General features: G+C 41.6%; 1 protein-coding gene across 1 annotated transcript in view; it reads left to right on the forward strand.

Annotated features, from left to right (window-relative positions):
* Nucleotides 1–1904: 1904 nt before the first annotated feature.
* Nucleotides 1905–18270, forward strand: part of LOC110489000 (mitogen-activated protein kinase kinase kinase 5) — a 36142-nt gene continuing 19776 nt past the window's right edge. The window contains exons 1-14 of the mRNA XM_021561532.2: nucleotides 1905–2390; nucleotides 2571–2710; nucleotides 3393–3580; nucleotides 3844–4012; nucleotides 7651–7757; nucleotides 8136–8306; nucleotides 8723–8835; nucleotides 9264–9423; nucleotides 13394–13544; nucleotides 15181–15285; nucleotides 15665–15717; nucleotides 16431–16526; nucleotides 17158–17242; nucleotides 17912–18045. Coding sequence (XP_021417207.2) covers nucleotides 2060–2390; nucleotides 2571–2710; nucleotides 3393–3580; nucleotides 3844–4012; nucleotides 7651–7757; nucleotides 8136–8306; nucleotides 8723–8835; nucleotides 9264–9423; nucleotides 13394–13544; nucleotides 15181–15285; nucleotides 15665–15717; nucleotides 16431–16526; nucleotides 17158–17242; nucleotides 17912–18045 — 2003 coding nt within the window. The 5' untranslated portion in view covers nucleotides 1905–2059. The remainder of the gene's footprint in view (nucleotides 2391–2570; nucleotides 2711–3392; nucleotides 3581–3843; nucleotides 4013–7650; nucleotides 7758–8135; nucleotides 8307–8722; nucleotides 8836–9263; nucleotides 9424–13393; nucleotides 13545–15180; nucleotides 15286–15664; nucleotides 15718–16430; nucleotides 16527–17157; nucleotides 17243–17911; nucleotides 18046–18270) is intronic.

The raw sequence follows: 18270 nt of genomic DNA on the forward strand, positions 1-18270 counted from the left end.
GATAATATTGAAATGGAAGGAGTATCAGACCACTGCAAATCTACCAAGACCTGGCCGTCCCGCTAAACTTTCAGCTCATACAAGGAGAAGACTGATCAGAGATGCAGCCAAGAGGCCCATGATCACTCTGGATGAACTGCAGAGATCTACAGCTGAGGTGGGAGACTCTGTCCATAGGACAACAATCAGTCGAATATTGCACAAATCTGGCCTTTATGGAAGAGTGGCAAGAAGAAAGCCATTTCTTAAAGATATCCATAAAAAGTGTTGTTTAAAGTTTGCCACAAGCCACCTGGGAGACACACCAAACATGTGGAAGAAGGTGCTCTGGTCAGATGAAACCAAAATGGAACTTTTTGGCAACAATGCAAAACGTTATGTTTGGCGTAAAAGCAACACAGCTGAGCACACCATCCCCACTGTCAAACATGGTGGTGGCAGCATCATGGTTTGGGCCTGCTTTTCTTCAGCAGGGACAGGGAAGATGGTTAAAATTGATGGGAAGATGGATGGAGCCAAATACAGGACCATTCTGGAAGAAAACCTGATGGAGTCTGCAAAAGACCTGAGACTGGGACTGAGATTTGTCTTCCAACAAGACAATGATCCAAAACATAAAGCAAAATCCATAATGGAATGGTTCAAAAATAAACATATCCAGGTGTTAGAATGGCCAAGTCAAAGTCCAGACCTGAATCCAATCGAGAATCTGTGGAAAGAACTGATAACTGCTGTTCACAAATGCTCTCCATCCAACCTCACTGAGCTCGAGCTGTTTTGCAAGGAGGAATGGGAAAAAAATTCAGTCTCTCGATGTGCAAAACTGATAGAGACATACCCCAAGCGACTTACAGCTCTAATCGCAGCAAAAGGTGGCGCTACAAAGTATTAACTTAAGGGGGCTGAATAATTTTGCACGCCCAATTTTTCAGTTTTTGATTAGTTAAAAAAGTTTGAAATATCCAATAAATGTCGTTCCACTTCATGATTGTTTCCCACTTGTTGTTGATTCTTCACAAAAAAATACAGTTTTATATCTTTATGTTTGAAGCCTGTAATGTGGCAAAAGGTCGCAAAGTTCAAGGGGGCCGAATACTTTTGCAAGGCACTGTATATGTTTTGTCCATGACAGTTCACAATCTAAGTCTCCTCAACTTGTTTAACAGCCACACCATACATTACCAGATTCAGCTGAGGTCTAGAACTAAGGGAATGATTTGTACCAAATACAATGTTATTAGTTTTAGAGATGTTCAGGACCAGTTTATTACTGGCCACTCATTCAAAAACAGACTGCAACTCTTAAGGGTTTCAGTGTCTTCATTAGCTGTGGTTGCTGATGCGTGTATGGTTGAATCATCAGCATACCCCACCCACTGGGGAGCCAGACCCACCCAATCACCCAAACATATTTTTATGTTCTTTACATGTCAGTGTTCCAAACAGGACATTATTTGTATTTTTACCTAAGCATGCAAACACCATCAGGTAGAATTCATAGCAAGCATTGCACTTCGTTAGTAAGATGTTATGTTTTTTTTTTGTAACATAAACTGAATTATGTTCTCTCAGCCTCATTGCAAAATGTGTAGAATAGCATGAGATGAGCTATAAAACGACAAATGTATCTCTCTACCACATAGCAACATTTCTGCAGGCTCACCCACCAACGAATTTCTGGCTACACCACTACGTAGTCAGCAGAGGTCGTAGAAGAGCCTCTCTAAATCGAACAGTTAATCTGGGCTAGACATGGGGCAAATTCGTTTCGCATGGCCCGGTTCCCTGGTGAGTAGAGAATCAGTTAAGGACCAATGGAATGGTCTAAAATATAAAGACTACGCCGACCGGGTGCACCGAGCCACGCAAAACGAAATCGTGCATTGCAACCGGGGATATGGGAGGGGTTAAAGACGTGTAGAGATTATGGAACAGTTCGCGGAATGTCACTGGAAACGGGGGCGAGACGAAACGCACCTGGGGAATTTGCAAGAACAGAGCTGCACTGTCTATGAAGGGTATTCAACACTGGAATATGCGTTCTTGAATATTTGGAGAAATGTATACCACCGAACGCAGGCGTATGAGTCTGCACGAGGTTAAGAGAAAGGATCCTGTTTGGGTATCAGCTGGAAGTTTATGGCAGGACCCTTTGGCTATTGAACTCAGCACCTCGAATAAACACATTATTTCCCCCCGGAGCCGGACTAGGGCTGTTGCTGTTGCATACATTGTCACTGAGGATGCATCCCTGCCACAGACAGAAGAGAACTTGTCACTGAAGTCCGTGAAAGAAGCCTGCGCGGAAACGCACGCGGTGTTCAAAACCATTCCTTTCGAGCGAATATCGCTTGGGACGACTGACATTCTTGATATATTCTACAATGCAGGCAAGTATAGTCATGCCGACTGTCTTGGCCACACCACACGACCTAATTCTTCTGAAGTGTTGTTGGCCAACAAGTTAGTGTGTGTGTGTGTGTTCTGCACACAGGTATTTTAAGTGCGTACCTGCGCTGAACGGGTGTTTTTGAATTTCGACACCCAATTTGACCCTTCTCTTTTGACAGATGTGGCAGTGGTGGAAATGAGTGATACTTACTGCCAGCAGTCCCTCTTCTATCACCTGGGTGTAAGAGAGAGCTTCAGCATGACCAATAACATCATCCTGTATTGTCACAAGCAGGACAGTGACCTGGAAGCACTCAAGGTACACCCAGGGCATCGTGAGAGTTTACAACTATTAAATGATTGAGGAAGGGACCAAGTTGGCCTTTTGCCAGCTCACTTTGGGGGGAAATTGGGTTGTAAACAGATATTAGGGTGTGACATTTTGGAAGAAGCAGGCTACAGTGCCATAAAGATGTCCCCTCCGTTGCCACAACAATCCCACCACCAGTTGCTAATATTGCCAATAACTACTGCTGTACTTAAAAAAACTAAAACATTTGCGACATATTTTTAGCCCTGATTTCTCTGATATAAGTTGATCCTAGGGTTGTTTTCTCTGGCTTGTTGAACAAAGGTTGAATTGCAGTCTTTTATGGGTTTATAGGTCAATGGATTTCCTTTGACCTATCAAGCGGATGTGTGTGTTTAGTAGATCTGTGTGTTTTAAAGCAGCACCGCTATTAGAGCATGATACCACTCTGGTATGGATAAGACAATGGAACAGTGTTCATAACCTCATTTATGTTAATTAAGCAAAAAAAAATCATAATATTTGAACACATGTTAACACAGTGGTACCAAAGTGAATATTGTGTATGTTTCTGTTCGCTAATAGTGTGCTGGGCTTTCGTCATAAAATGTTTATGTATGCTGCATATAGATAACGCTTGTGTGTGTGTGAGAGCTTGTATGTTAATGTCCGTATGTGTGTCTTCCCTCAGGAGCAGTGTGGGAGCTACACGTTCATCCCGTATGTAGTGTTGCCACAGGGCAAGGTGTTTGCCTGCGACGCGACCCTCTTAAACGGCATCAAAGAACTGATGCAGCCAAGCTTCCGACTGGAACCCCTCCTCACCCCACTGGTAGAGAGGCTCATTCAACTGCTGGATAATGTGCACGTTCATGCCAGGTCAGCATGTCATGCTACCCCCGCTGCATGTCTAATTATTCCCTTATGACTCCCTTGTGTTTTTCACTTAGTTTTGCTCAACCAAACTGCTTGGCAAATAAAGTACAAGGTTACACTTGGAAATGTCTAGACTGCCCATCTGCAAATGTCTTTCAGTTAGCAATTATCAGTCTTTCGTGCTGTATACAATATATGCCTCTGGATCAAGAGCAGTTTCAGGTGCTAAGTGCCTTGCTTAAGGGTACAACTGTCTCTCTTATTAGTGAGTACTTCCGGGAGTCCATCCGGCATGAGATCCGCACGGCCCGGGAGCGCTTCAGTGGCCAGGACTTGAGTCAGGAGCTGGGTCGCATCCAGAAGCGACTTGACACGGTGGAGCTGCTCAGCCCAGACATCATCATGAACCTACTGCTGTCCTACCGGGATGTCCAGGTGGGCTTAGCTATTGGAGCGAGGGACCTGGATCATGTTTATTAGGTTACACTGTAGCAAAGCTTTGTGTAATGGAAAATGAAAATGAGCGCTTCTTATTGGACAAGTCCAGGTAGTTCCTACTATTTGTTGCCTAATGAACATGACTCAGGGCTCAGTGGTACTGTGTTTGCCAGTGGCAAGACTGCCCTTATTTATGTTATGCTGGCTGTTGTGTTTGGGCAGTATATATTTGGGCATGGGCTCACTTTTATGGCTGTGGAATGCTTTTGTGGTGTTTTAAACAGAGAATCGGCGATATGACGTTACCACGAGCAGAAGAATGAACCACGCATGTTGCAGATAAGCGTGATGCAAGACAGTTAACTCGCACAGAGTAACTGCTGCAATGTGATAGCTGCAGGACCACAATTGCTGAGAAGTTTAGCCTCGTGCTCATACTTTTAGTTGTTTTTGTGGAAATTGGCCCGACTCTACAGTTTACGACAAGCATCGCTGAATCTACCTTTAAAACCTGTGTGTTGGTGTGGCGGATCTACAGTCTGCATGACGGTTGTCTGTTTTTGTATGACGGTTGCCTTCATTGAAACATTAATGCTCTTTGTCTGCGAACACAAATACCAATATAAAGGGGATTGAATGCTAACAATGATTAGATGGCAGCCCTCCATGGTCATTCTAAGTAAAAAAAAATAAACTCATCTTATCGGGGTCTCAGTTGTAGGCAAGAACACTGTCTAGTAGGGGTTGGCTGATATTATGATAGTATTGGATATCGAAGCTGATTGACAGCCATCGTTGATGGTGATGACATCGTGACGTGACAGACAAGGTATAGCCTATTTCAACTTGATTGGCACCAAGCAGTAAAGAGCTGCCCGGGCAACCCACAGCAGAGCCATGCCGAGTGGCCTATTTCTTTGCTATAGCCTGCATAACCTATTTCAATATATATGTTATAAACAATTTATACAATGCAAAAGAACAATGTAGACAGAGCTAAGATTTTCACCAAAGCAGCTCAAAATGTCCTGTCAGAAACATATATTTTTTCTCTCTTAGTGTCGGGTGATCTGGGCATATAGCCGAAGCCTATACATTTATTTTTATTTTTATAGCGGACAATCCGGTGTCTAATTATTTTAAAAGCCTCATTTTGTATTTTCTCTCCATTTGATATGAATATGACACCTGTTTTTATGCATGCTGGCTTTCTCCCGGCTCCTCCCTCTGTACTACTTCCTGATCAAACAATACATTTATTTAACAGAGCTCTCAGACAGTTTCAAGTTGTTTTTGAATAACGTAACATGATAGACCTATGGTAATAATGAGAGGTAGAACAAACAATAGCAAGATAGAAAAATAGAATGAGTAGTTTGAACAAACCTTACAGTTGAGCCAAGCTTAGTCTGAAATAAATGATTCATGCCTCCTACTTGCCGTTGCGAACCAAATGGCCAAAAGCCAAATCCTACTAATTAAAAAAGCTTATCAAAAGCATTAAGACGAGTTAACATTATAAAATATATTTCTCAAGTAGGCCATTCTAATAAAGTGTTTAATGTCCTAAAGTTGCAGCTTTCAAATGGAAACAATTGTGAAAGTCAGAATCTATAGGGGATTTTCTGATACAGATTTATTTTGAATGGCAACTATTACAGGCAACAAGAAGTGAAATTGTGCAAACAATATTTTGGTGGACCAATGAAGTCAAAAGGAAACTTACAGCTGAGCCAAGCTTATGAAAGAAATGATGTGTAGAGTAGACCTATTTCAATAGCCTATTATTAGCAATGTACAGAACCTACCTACAACGTAGGCCTTGGCCTAATAAGAGAGGAAGATTTGTCAAAAATGCAAATCATTGAATAATTATCCAGTTCTGGGGACAGCAGAGTTGCTTGCTCTGCAGCCAGGCCCTTCATTATTTACAAACCATAATATATCACAGAAGCACAGCCCACGAGGCTGTCTTGCGTGTCGGCACACACACACTCACACTTCTTTTATGCCACAGCTCCAACAGAGAGGACTAGGCTACTAAAATATATTTTTAGCAGTCTTTTTAGTGTCCATTTTATAATTGTATTTCTTTTAAATAAATAAAAATATACAGCACCTGTCGCAAGTTTGGACACACCTAGTCATTCCTGGGCTTTTCTTTATTTTACTGTAGTAACCAAAATAAGTGTTCAACAAATCAAAATATATTTGAGATTCTTCAAAGTAGCCACCCTCTGCCTTTGATAACAGCTCAAATAAGCAAAGAGAAATGACAGTCCATCATTACTTTAAGACATGCAGGTCAGTCAATTCTGGAAAAATTTCAAGAACTTTGAAAGTTTCTTCAAGTGCAGTCGCAAAAACCATCAAGCGCTATGATGAATCTGGCTCTCATGAGGACTGCCACAGGAAAGAAAGACCCAGAGTTAGAGGATAAGTTCATTAGTTACCAGCCTCAGAAATTGCAGACCAAATAAATGCTTCACAGAGTTCAAGTAACAGACACATCTCAACATCAACTGTTCAGAGGAAACTGTATGAATCAGGCCTTTAAGCTGCAAAGAAACCACTACTAAAGGACACCCATAAGAAGAAGAGACTTGCTTGGGCCAAGAAACACGAGCAATGGACATTAGACCGGTGGAAATCTGTCCTTTAGTCTGAGGAGTCCAAAATTTAGATTTTTGGCTCTAACCGTCTTTGTGAGACGCGGAGTAGGTGAACAGATGATCTCCACATGTGTGGTTCCCACCGTGAAGCATGGAGGTGTGATGGTGTGGGCGTGCTTTGCTGGTGACACTGTCAGTGATTTATTTATTATTCAAGGCACACTTAACCAGCATGTCTACCACAGCATTCTGCAGCAATATGCTATCCCATCTGGTTTGCGCTTAGTGGGACTATCATTTGCTTTTCAACAGGACAATGACCCAACACAACTCCAGACTGTGTAAGGGCTATTTTGACCAAGAAGGAGAGTGATGGAGTGCTGCATCAAATGACCTGGTCTCCACAATCACCTGAGCTCAACCCAATTGAGGCGGTTTAAATTGAGTTGGACCCCAGAGTGAAGGAAAAGCAGCATATGTGGGAACTCCTTCAAGCATTCCAGGTGAAGCTGGTTGAGATAATGCCAAGAGTGTGCAAAGCTGCCATCAAGGCAAAGGGTGGCTACTTTGAAGAATCTAAAATATATTTTGATTTGTTTAACACTATTTTGGTTACTACATGATTCCATATGTGTCATTTAATAGTTTTGATGTCTTCACTAGTATTCTACAATGTAGAAAAAAGTTATAATAAAGAAAAACCCTTGAATGAGTAGGTGTGTCCATACTTTTGACTGGCACTGTATATATTTTTGGCTTGGCAAATAGGGGGGGATATTCATTTTATGTCACCATTTTTTTTTATGGCTACTTAATCAAGTTAGAACAAAGGTTGACATCGCCCAACCCTAACAAGTACTGCAAGGGTTAAAGTAAATGCATTTGAATGAGGATCTTCACTCTGTGTCTATTTAAAAATGTTAAAGGTGTCTGCATGCCTAATTTATAATGAATTGACATCAGATATGTTATTCTAATGTTGATAAAGGGTTTGCTGTAATCCAGTCCTCTTTCTGACTTTAGGACTACGATGCCATTATCAAACTGGTAGAGACTCTGAACAACTTGCCCATGTGCTTGGTGGCTGCCCAGCAGAATATCAAATTTCACTACATATTTGCTTTAAACAGGTACCATTGTTCCTCCACTTGTGTATTGCTCACATATTCTGTTTGACGATAGTCTTTCACATTATATAATAGAAGGAAATAATGTGTATATAACACTAAATGGGTTAAAGCCTTCCCCCGTTTTAACACTTAATTAGTGGGCTTTCTGAAAGCACACTACTGTTTTTTCCCCCTTCCCTCATTTTAACACTTAATTAGTGCGCTTTCTGAAAGCACATTACTGTTTTTCCCCCCTATCTTTATTATTTTAGACAGCTTGAAGCAAGCACACAGATTTTCTTCAAGAAATTTACCCGACACTTTAAATTTGCAGCACAGCACATGCTGTTGATTCTGAGGATTCCATCTGTCATAATGTTTCCTAATTTTGACCTTCAGGAGGAATCGTCCAGGTGACCGTGCCAAGGCCCTGGAGGTGATTCTGCCCATTGTGGAGTCAGGTGACCGGGTGGTGTCGGACGTGCACTGCCTCTGCGGCCGTATCTACAAAGACATGTTCATGAGCTCTGGCTTTAAAGACCATCGCAGTCGAGACCAGGCCTGCTACTGGTGAGACACACCATTACAGTGTCCATATTAGTACAGCCTTCGAGTCACAAGGAGTCTGTGTCAGAGGCAGTTTGGACTTGTAAGTCGTCCTAATATGCACACCATAGACACAGCATCCCTTCACTCACTCCAGTCAAGTCCTCCTTACTAGCGCTCTACATCAGTCTATGTCATGTTATCCCTTTGAGTTCCCTCCGTCCTTTCAGTTACACTTTACTTGAGTCCTCTGTCATAAAGGCTGCATAACACTGTTAGAATTATAACATAGCAGATGGCATAAACAGACATGACACACCTGATACTATATGTTACTCTGTTATTAAACAAATCATTGCTTAGGTCAGCTCATTGACTAGGCAGCAATATGTATTAGTTAATGAATCAGTTTTAATCTCCCTTCATGGATTCTCCCCCAGGTACGGCAAAGCCTTCGAGACAGAGCCAACCCTTCATTCCGGCATCAACAACGTTGTCCTCTTGATGGCTGCCGGCCACGAATTTGACACCTCCATCGAGCTGCGGAAAATAGGTACATTGTTCTCACGACACTCCACTGCCCTGAATCAGTAGCCTGTCAAAGGGAACTTGTGTGTGCATGTTTTGTTTTGTTTAATTGCTTAAATAAACTACAATTCCCTTATTTTTTTATCCATGTCTGGGATCAACCGAGTGTGGGCTAATTGTTGGGGCAGTCGTAATCCCTGCCAATCCGTATCATCATTGCTAACAGCCTGCATAAAGACACTAAATAATTACACCCGTACATTATTTATCAATGCATTTCACTGTTATGCTGGGCTTCTGTGCCATGTCATAGGTCTCTTTTTCTTTTGTTACATTTCGATGCCATACTGTTAGCCTGAAAATATAAATATAATACTAATATTCTCACTATCTAGCATGTGTGTCTGTCTGCGCCCATCTGTGTTTGTGTTGTGTGTGTGTGTGTGTATCCAGGCGTGACCCTGAGCAGCCTCCTGGGGAGGAAGGGCAGCTTGGAGAAGATGCAGGACTACTGGGACGTAGGCTTCTACCTGGGAGCCAGCATCCTGGCTAACGAACACAGGAAGGTCATCGAGGCTTCAGAAAAACTCTACCGGCTCAATGCACCCATGTGGTGAGAGGAGTCACAATTTGTTTAGTCAAATCCTATGGTCATTGTCACTGCAAACATTCGAGACAGGACAAACAGATCTGGGACCAGGCAGGCATTCTTGATGTGAAATATATGAGCATATCATTCTAACAGATTCAAATCAAATCTAACTTTGTCACATGCGCCGAATACAACAAGTGTAGACTTTACCGTGAAATGCTTACTTACAAGCCCTTAAGCAACAGTGCAGTTCAAGAAGAGTTAAGAAAATATTTCCCAAGTAGACTAAAATAAAAAGTAATAAGAAAAAGTAACACAATAAGAATAACAATAACGAGGCTATATACACGGCGGGCACCGGTACCGAGTCAGTGTTGGGGGTACAGGTTAGTTGAGGTAATTTGTACATGTAGGTGGGGGTGAAGTGACTATGCATAGATAATAAACAACCAGTAGCAGCATTGTACAAAAGGGAGGGGGTGTCAATATAAATTAAATAGGTCCCGGATGGCAGAAAGCTTGGCCCCAGTGATGTACTCAAAAAAACACAGATGTTATATGCACCTTGTTTTTGAGATTGAGATGATTATAAACCAGAATGAGAGGGCACATTTCAAAATATATTGTTAAAGGGCCCGCACAGTCATTCGGATTATCATGTAAAATAGCCTTTATATTTTTTCCCCGATTTAAAAATTTTAAAAATTTTAAAAAATTAAAAAGAGCTCAGAATTTGAGAAAAATGTACTCTCTCATATGTCTAACTATCAGTAAGGCTGAAAAGACAGGCTGAGTGGGCAGGGAGCTAATCGGCTGAGTGGGGGGGGGCTCACCTTGACTGACATTTCTTTGAAATACTTATGTCAAGCAACTTGGACGTAATGAGCTGTGTCGTGTCTCTGGCTATCATTAAAGGTGAAGTCTTATTTTATCAAATCAATTCTCTGTAATTATTATTACTTGATTAAACTAATCATGTAAATTTAATTAACTAGGAAGTTGGGGCACCATGGAAAATCTTCAGATTACAAAGTTAATCTTTGAATATCTGATCAATTAGTCTTCAATTACTGAATTATTCTTTACCTTACGTCAGTCTCATTTCAAACATCGTAGAATTCTTGGTTATATGCACAAACCCAGCCTACACCATGAATCATCCATAGACCAATTGGCTTAATTATTTATTTACTAACTAACTAATGTTGGGACATGGTAGAATTGGGCTGGAGAATCCCTTTGTCTTACTGTGAAACTCTCTCTCAATTGCATGGTCAGGGAGAGTCTCTGTGGTATTTACGACCTGGGGCAATAAAACCTGGGTTTAGGAGAGGGAGAGTGAGAGAAAGAGAGGGGGAAGCCATGATCTACACCCAGAAAGGTCCACGTCATGACAGCCGTGGTTGCAGTGAGATCATGAAGATAGCTAGCTTGTTCATCTTGTAGCTAGTTCATCTTGGACAATTTCAGTTGAAACTGGACAGGGTGAGGTCTGGGTATCTCTCATGAGTATAGATCATGGCTTCCCCCTCTCTTTCTCCCTCTCCCTCTCCTAAACCCAGGTTAAAAAAAATATATATATAATATATATATATATATATACACAGTGCCTTGTGAAAGTATTCGGCCACCTTGAACTTTGCGACCTTTTGCCACATTTCAGGCTTCAAACATAAATATATAAAACTGTATTTTTTTGTGAAGAATCAACAACAAGTGGGACACAATCATGAAATGGAACGACATTTATTGGATATTTCAAACTTTTTTAACAAATCAAAAACTGAAAAATTGGGTGTGCAAAATTATTCAGCCCCCTTAAGTTAATACTTTGTAGCGCCACCTTTTGCTGCGATTACAGCTGTAAGTCGCTTGGGGTATGTCTATCAGTTTTGCACATCGAGGGACTGAAATTTTTTCCCATTCCTCCTTGCAAAACAGCTCGAGCTCAGTGAGGTTGGATAGAGAGCATTTGTGAACAGCAGTTTTCAGTTCTTTCCACAGATTCTCGATTGGATTCAGGTCTGGACTTTGACTTGGCCATTCTAACACCTGGATATGTTTATTTTTGAACCATTCCATTGTAGATTTTGCTTTATGTTTTGGATCATTGTCTTGTTGGAAGACAAATCCCAGTCTCAGGTCTTTTGCAGACTCCATCGGGTTTTCTTCCAGAATGGTCCTATATTTGGCTCCATCCATCTTCCCATCAATTTTAACCATCTTCCCTGTCCCTGCTGAAGAAAAGCAGGCCCAAACCATGATGCTGCCACCACCATGTTTGACAGTGGGGATGGTGTGTTCAGCTGTGTTGCTTTTACGCCAAACATAACGTTTTGCATTGTTGCCAAAAAGTTAAATTTTGGTTTCATCTGACCAGAGCACCTTCTTCCACATGTTTGGTGTGTCTCCCAGGTGGCTTGTGGCAAACTTTAACCGACACTTTTTATGGATATCTTTAAGAAATGGCTTTCTTCTTGCCACCCCTCCATAAAGGCCAGATTTGTGCAATATACGACTGATTGTTGTCCTATGGACAGAGTCTCCCACATCAGCTGTAGATCTCTGCAGTTCATCCAGAGTGATCATGGGCCTCTTGGCTGCATCTCTGATCAGTCTTCTCCTTGTATGAGCTGAAAGTTTAGAGGGACGGCCAGGTCTTGGTAGATTTGCAGTGGTCTGATACTACTTCCATTTCAATATTATCGCTTGCACAGTGCTCCTTGGGATGTTTAAAGCTTGGGAAATCTTTTTGTATCCAAATCTGGCTTTAAACTTCTTCACAACAGTATCTCGGACCTGCCTGGTGTGTTCCTTGTTCTTCATGATGCTCTCTGCGCTTTTAACGGACCTCTGAGACTATCACAGTGCAGGTGCATTTATACGGAGACTTGATTACACACAGGTGGATTGTATTTATCATCATTAGTCATTTAGGTCAACATTGGATCATTCAGAGATCCTCACTGAACTTCTGGAGAGAGTTTGCTGCACAAAAAGTAAAGGGGCTGATCAATTTTGCACGCCCAATTTTTCAGTTTTTGATTTGTTAAAAAAGTTTGAAATATCCAATAAATGTCGTTCCACTTCATGATTGTGTCCCACTTGTTGTTGATTCTTCACAAAAAAATACAGTTTTATATCTTTATGTTTGAAGCCTGAAATGTGGCAAAAGGTCGCAAAGTTCAAGGGGGCCGAATACTTTCGCAAGGCACTGTATATGTGTGTGTGTGTGTTGACTGCCAGACCATGTTCATAAACCATGACTATCAATGATGTCAAAATCTCCCATTTGCCATGCCTCTTCTGTTGCAGTTTGCAGCAGCACTGACAGATATATTACATGACAACTGCTTCTGAATTTTGAACGACCCCCCCCCCCCCCCCCTTTGTTCCATGATGACTAAAGAACTAGCTAGCCAGTAACTAGCAAACACCAGACACAGATGAAATGGGAAACGTATCATTTTTTTGGCCATAGATGAATAGGAGAAACCTGTAATCTGATGTCACCCTGCAGTCAAATTTTGGCACCAGTAGACTGGCTAGCTATGCAAACACACCTTCTGTGCTGATGGTTACCAGGCGGTACTTATTTAAATTAGGTAAAAGAATAAGACATTACCATTGGTATATTCAAATTAGGGCTTTATGTGATGGAACACAAAGCCCTAAATAATTCCACCATCTGAATTCAAGTGTTTGACAACGGGGGAGGGGACCAGTAACTTTATGATCAGACTTGATCAATGTACCAGCAACAGTCATTTTTCATACTTAGGTCATCCAACTCTGATCTGGTTTCATCCAAATATCATCCATTTGATGGAAAACATGTTTTTTTGCGGGACCTTTAATGTTAAAGATAGGGGAAAGGGGTCCCCTAAATGGACACTAAGAAAAATATTGATATGGCCTCTTTAAGGTCAATGTCTCCTTAAGGTCAACTTTATTTTGATTTTCAAATACTTACTCGCATCTTTCTTTTGAGGTATGTGGGCTCGATCATGGAGACGTTCATCTTGTATCGTCAGTTCACCAAGCCCCCAGAGGTGAAAATGTCTAAACAGGAGACTGTGGACTTCTGGATGGAGCTGATGCTGCAAGCCTGCAAGCCTACTGTTTCCACTGACCGCTGCCCAGTAAGACCTCACCACAGCTCCCAGTCCATTCAGCTTTATTTAGTTAGTGTCTTGACCGCTGCAAAGACACTCTGTCAGACTCCAACACTCCCAGTTCCTCAAACCCACATTGCTTTGTGAGATCTCAATAGATTCTCTCTGTCTAGTATATAACAGTTCTGGGCATTCAAATTAGAGGTTGACCGATTAATCGGAATGGCCGATTAATTAGGGCCGATTTCAAGTTTCCATAACAATCGGAAATCGGTATTTTTGGGTGCCGATTTGTCAATTTAAAAAAATATATATATATTATTATTATTTTTGTGTTCCTTTATTTAAATAGGCAAGTCAGTTAAGAACACATTCTTATTTTCAATGACAGCCTAGGAACGGTGGGTTAACTGCCTTGTTCAGGGGCAGAATGACAGATTTTCTCCTTGTCAGCTCGGGGGATCCGAGCAGTTAACTAGTCCAGCGCAATAACGACCTGCCTCTCTCTCGTTGCACTCCACAAGGAGCCTGCCTGTTACGCGAATGCAGTAAGCCAAGGTAAGTTGCTAGCTAGGATTAAATGTATCTTATAAAAAACAATCAATCATAATCACTAGTTAACTACACATGGTTGATGCACGCTAGATAATATCTAGTAGTATCCAAGTATCTGACTGAGCAGTGGTAGGCAGAAGCAGGCGCGTAAACATTCATTCAAACAGCACTTTTGTGCGTTTTGCCAGCAGCTCTTCGTTGTGCGTCAAGCATTGCGCTGTTTATGACTTCAAGCCTATCAACTCCCTGTAACCGAAGTGAAATGGCTAGCTAGTTAGCGCGCAGTAATAACGTTTCAATCTTCACTCGCTCTGAGCCTTCTAGTAGTTGTTCCCCTTGCTCTGCATGGCTAACGCTGCTTCGAGGGTGGCTGTTGTCGTTGTGTTCCTGGTTCGAGCCCAGGGAGGAGCGAGGAGAGGGACGGAAGCTATACTGTTACACTGGCAATACTAAAGTGCCTATAAGAACATCCAATAGTCAAAGGTTAATGAAAATCAAATGGTATAGAGGGAATTAGTCCTATAATTCCTATAATAACTACAACCTAAAACTTCTTACCTGGGAATATTGAAGACTCATGTTAAAAGGAACCACCAGCTTTCATATGTTCTCATGTTCTGAGCAAGGAACTTAAACCTTAGCTTTCTTACATAGCACATATTGCACTTTTACTTTCTTCTCCAACACTTTGTTTTTCCATTATTTAAACCAAATTGAACATGTTTCATTATCTACTTGAGGCTAAATTGATTTTATTGATGTATTATATTAAGTTAAAATAAGTGTTCATTCAGTATTTTTGTAATTGTCATTATTACAAAAAAAAAAAATTGGCCGATTTAATCGTTATCGGCTTTTTTGGTCCTCCAATAATCGGTATCGGCATTGAAAAATCAGAATCGGTCGACCTCTAATTCAAATGCAGAGCAGTAAAAACATATTTGCTTTAACATGTATTTTAACTGCACCGTCATGGTTAGATAATTTGTTAACGAAGTTGGCACTTGGCGTCACCCTGCCGGGATAGTTTGTCACATTCACAATTTTAGGTGCCTTTCTGCAGCAAAAGTATTTATAAAAATTGTTAGCACCATTAACCGTTCCTCAGGTTCTGATCCTGGAGCCGACCAAAGTGCTCCAACCCACCATAGTGTGTGTGAGTGAGGAGGACGACAGCTGCACAGTTCAGCTCAACCACATCACACCCCTGAAGGTACAGACCATGTTTGGCATGACAATGACCATAAGAGTTGGCTAATACAGTACAAGCAGATCTGGGACCAGGTAAACGGACCCCTACCGCCTCGTAGATATTTAACTACTGAGCTATACTGTACAGGTCTACATTTTTCAACGTGTCAAGACATTGAAAATGGTAGTTCAGGAATGGTGTGAGACAGAATGGTGTGTTTTAACTAGAATAGGCGTGGAGTGTTTTCTTAACGGCACCACGTCAGTGATGGGGAAAGAAGACAAGCCTAATGAGGAAGTGTGCGTGCGAGGCCGCCAGTGTGTGCAGGCACGTGCATACTTTGTGTGTTTAGGTTGTTGAGTGAGCATTTTGACAGTCTGCCATGTCTTCCCTTCCATAGAAAGGCCAGAAAGCCCAGTGGACTTTCCCTGCCTCGCAAATCCGGGGAGTGAGGTACGGTAACAGACAGTACAGAGTGTGCTAACATTTGCTGTGTGGGTGTGTGGTGTTCACGCCTGCAGCCCATACACATCATCAGGGCTAGTCTACCAGACCTAGATTTAAATACTATTTGAAATATTTCAGCGTTTGCTTTAGCCTGATGGGTGGAGTTTGCAGGTTTGTGACTACTCTATTGGTTCCATTGTGCTCAGTCAAGCCCAGCTTTAGTATTTCAAAGGATAGTATTTGAACCCAGGTTGCGGTCTACTGAGTCTAAACACTTTTTAACTGTCTGGCGGACTTGGCCACTGGCCATCAGGGTGTTTTTGTCTGTGCTGTTCTCAAAGACTGTGACTGGATATGTGTGTGTGAGTCCGTGTCTATTTGGCTGTGGAGGTCACTGTGTATTTTCCCCTTTTTTTGCTTACCGAACTGCCTCCAGGGGCAGTAGATATATTTATTTTATTTCAGTTTGCATTTGCAACACTATCAACCGGTGGCTTGAAACATATCAGTATTTCAATCTATATGAGATACAAAGAAAAAGTTTTTCTCTGAATTGCAGAGCCACGTGTTATTATTGGCTTTTCTTGTCTTGATTCGTATTCCTTTTAACTTTGTTTGCCTGCATTGCTATTTTGAGAGTACTTGTTGTGATGCCGCAGTTCGCTTTGAAGTGTTGTGTAGCTCCTAATCCTCCTCTTTAACCTTTTTGACCTGCTCAGTGTTTCCAAGTTTGACGAGCGTAGCTGCTTCCTGTATGTCCTGGAGAACTCGGATGACTTCCAACTCTGCTTTCCCAGCGAACTGCACTGTAAAGGGTGGGTCCCACACACATACAAACACAGACACACGCACACACAAACACACACCAAAAGACAGCCTTTAGCCCAGCTGTCTAGCAGGAACTGGCGTAACAACCAACCATATCAACCAATGATTCATTCCCCACATAAAACGTACATACAGATTGGGCCTGTTCATTCGACCATTATCACATTATTTGATTGTGTTGACATGACAACTGTTAATGTTTATTTTACACTGGCATATGGAAATAGAGCCTGCTTCTCTCTCCCCTTTCTGTGTGGATTGATAGGTGTATGTATTTTACATTGTGTGCTTATACAGTACATTATTATCTAGGTGTTGTGTATTGGGAAACAGTAAATACTCAGTGTTATCCAAGACCTTCTGAGAAGGAAGGAAATAGGAAGTGGTTTTCATAGTAGTATTTGCGGAATCAGTGAAAGGCAAATAACTAGCAATTGAAAGGTCCCCTTTAATATGTCATGACATGTCATGACATATAAGATTGATAACAGTGCTGTGTACTGAATTTGTTTGTGTGTGTTTCAGCAGGTCTCATCTAGGACTTGCCTGTGAGGTCCATGAATATATGACTGTCTTTCAATATGATTTAGTTTCTTGTGTGTGTTGTTTCTCCATCAGGTTCTGTGAGCTGGTCAACTCTCTCCTAAGCCAGGCAGAAGCCCCAGTGGAGTACCCCAGCGAGCTCACTGGAGGATTACTGGAGGTCAGCTAGGCTCTTTCTCAATTCATCTTTCCTCGATTTCCTCTTTTCTTGCTTCCTTCTGAAAGCGCATTGGAAACCATGGTTCGAGGGGAGAGACATTGGACCTTCTCCTCCAATACGGTTGAAAAGGAGGTGAGGAGAAAGGATTCAAGGAATTGCGGAGAGACAAATTGAGATAGGGCCATAGAAGCCTAGAATCCTCCCTCTCGAGGCTGCTTTTCTGTTTCTGACCCCCCTTCGACCCTACCAGTACACAAACAAGCCCTGTCATGATGGGGTCAAAAGGTGAAAAGTTTCCCTTAACCGCTCCCCAATGGTTAACGTATTCCCGACCCCTCATTTTTGTGTGTTAAGTTCCTGGTATTCACAGAACATTGGATTCAGTCCAGCATGTCACTCCAGCAAACATGGGTTCAAATACTATTTGAAATAATTTGAAATAGTATTTCAGTTCACTGCAGTTCAGAGCAGCAGAAGGTTTCTAAATTAACATATTTTTCCATTGCTTTGTGCTCTCACTCAACCTTTTTCTGTTGTGGTTGCCTGTGAAATTCTTTACAATATTTCTAACCTACACACTCTAAAACTCATTTTTTTATGAAACTCACACACATTTAGTTTCACATCCGTCTTCCTGTTGAATTAAACCTTCTCCCTTACCTCCTGCAGTTTATCTATGAGACCAGCGAAAACGGAGACAAGGTGGTTCTGGGTAAAGGAACCTATGGCGTGGTGTATGCTGGGAGGGACCTGAGCAACCAAGTCCGCATCGCCATCAAGGAGATCCCAGAGAAAGACAGAACGTATGGAAAACACATTTCCCCTTTTTACTTTTTTTTGAATGGTCCCAGATCTGTTTTTTCTGTATTGTCAAACAATGACCATACTTGTTGACACGACAAAACAGATCTGGGACCAGGCTACTTTTCTTTGCACATTATACCATAAATCCCAATTTATTATTTGAGCCTAATATGTATAATATATTATATAATTGTGAGCGAAACCATTCACGATTAATGATGAGA

The sequence above is a fragment of the Oncorhynchus mykiss genome, chromosome 2, assembly GCF_013265735.2.
Source record: "Oncorhynchus mykiss isolate Arlee chromosome 2, USDA_OmykA_1.1, whole genome shotgun sequence".
In the NCBI taxonomy this organism is placed as follows: domain Eukaryota; kingdom Metazoa; phylum Chordata; class Actinopteri; order Salmoniformes; family Salmonidae; genus Oncorhynchus; species Oncorhynchus mykiss.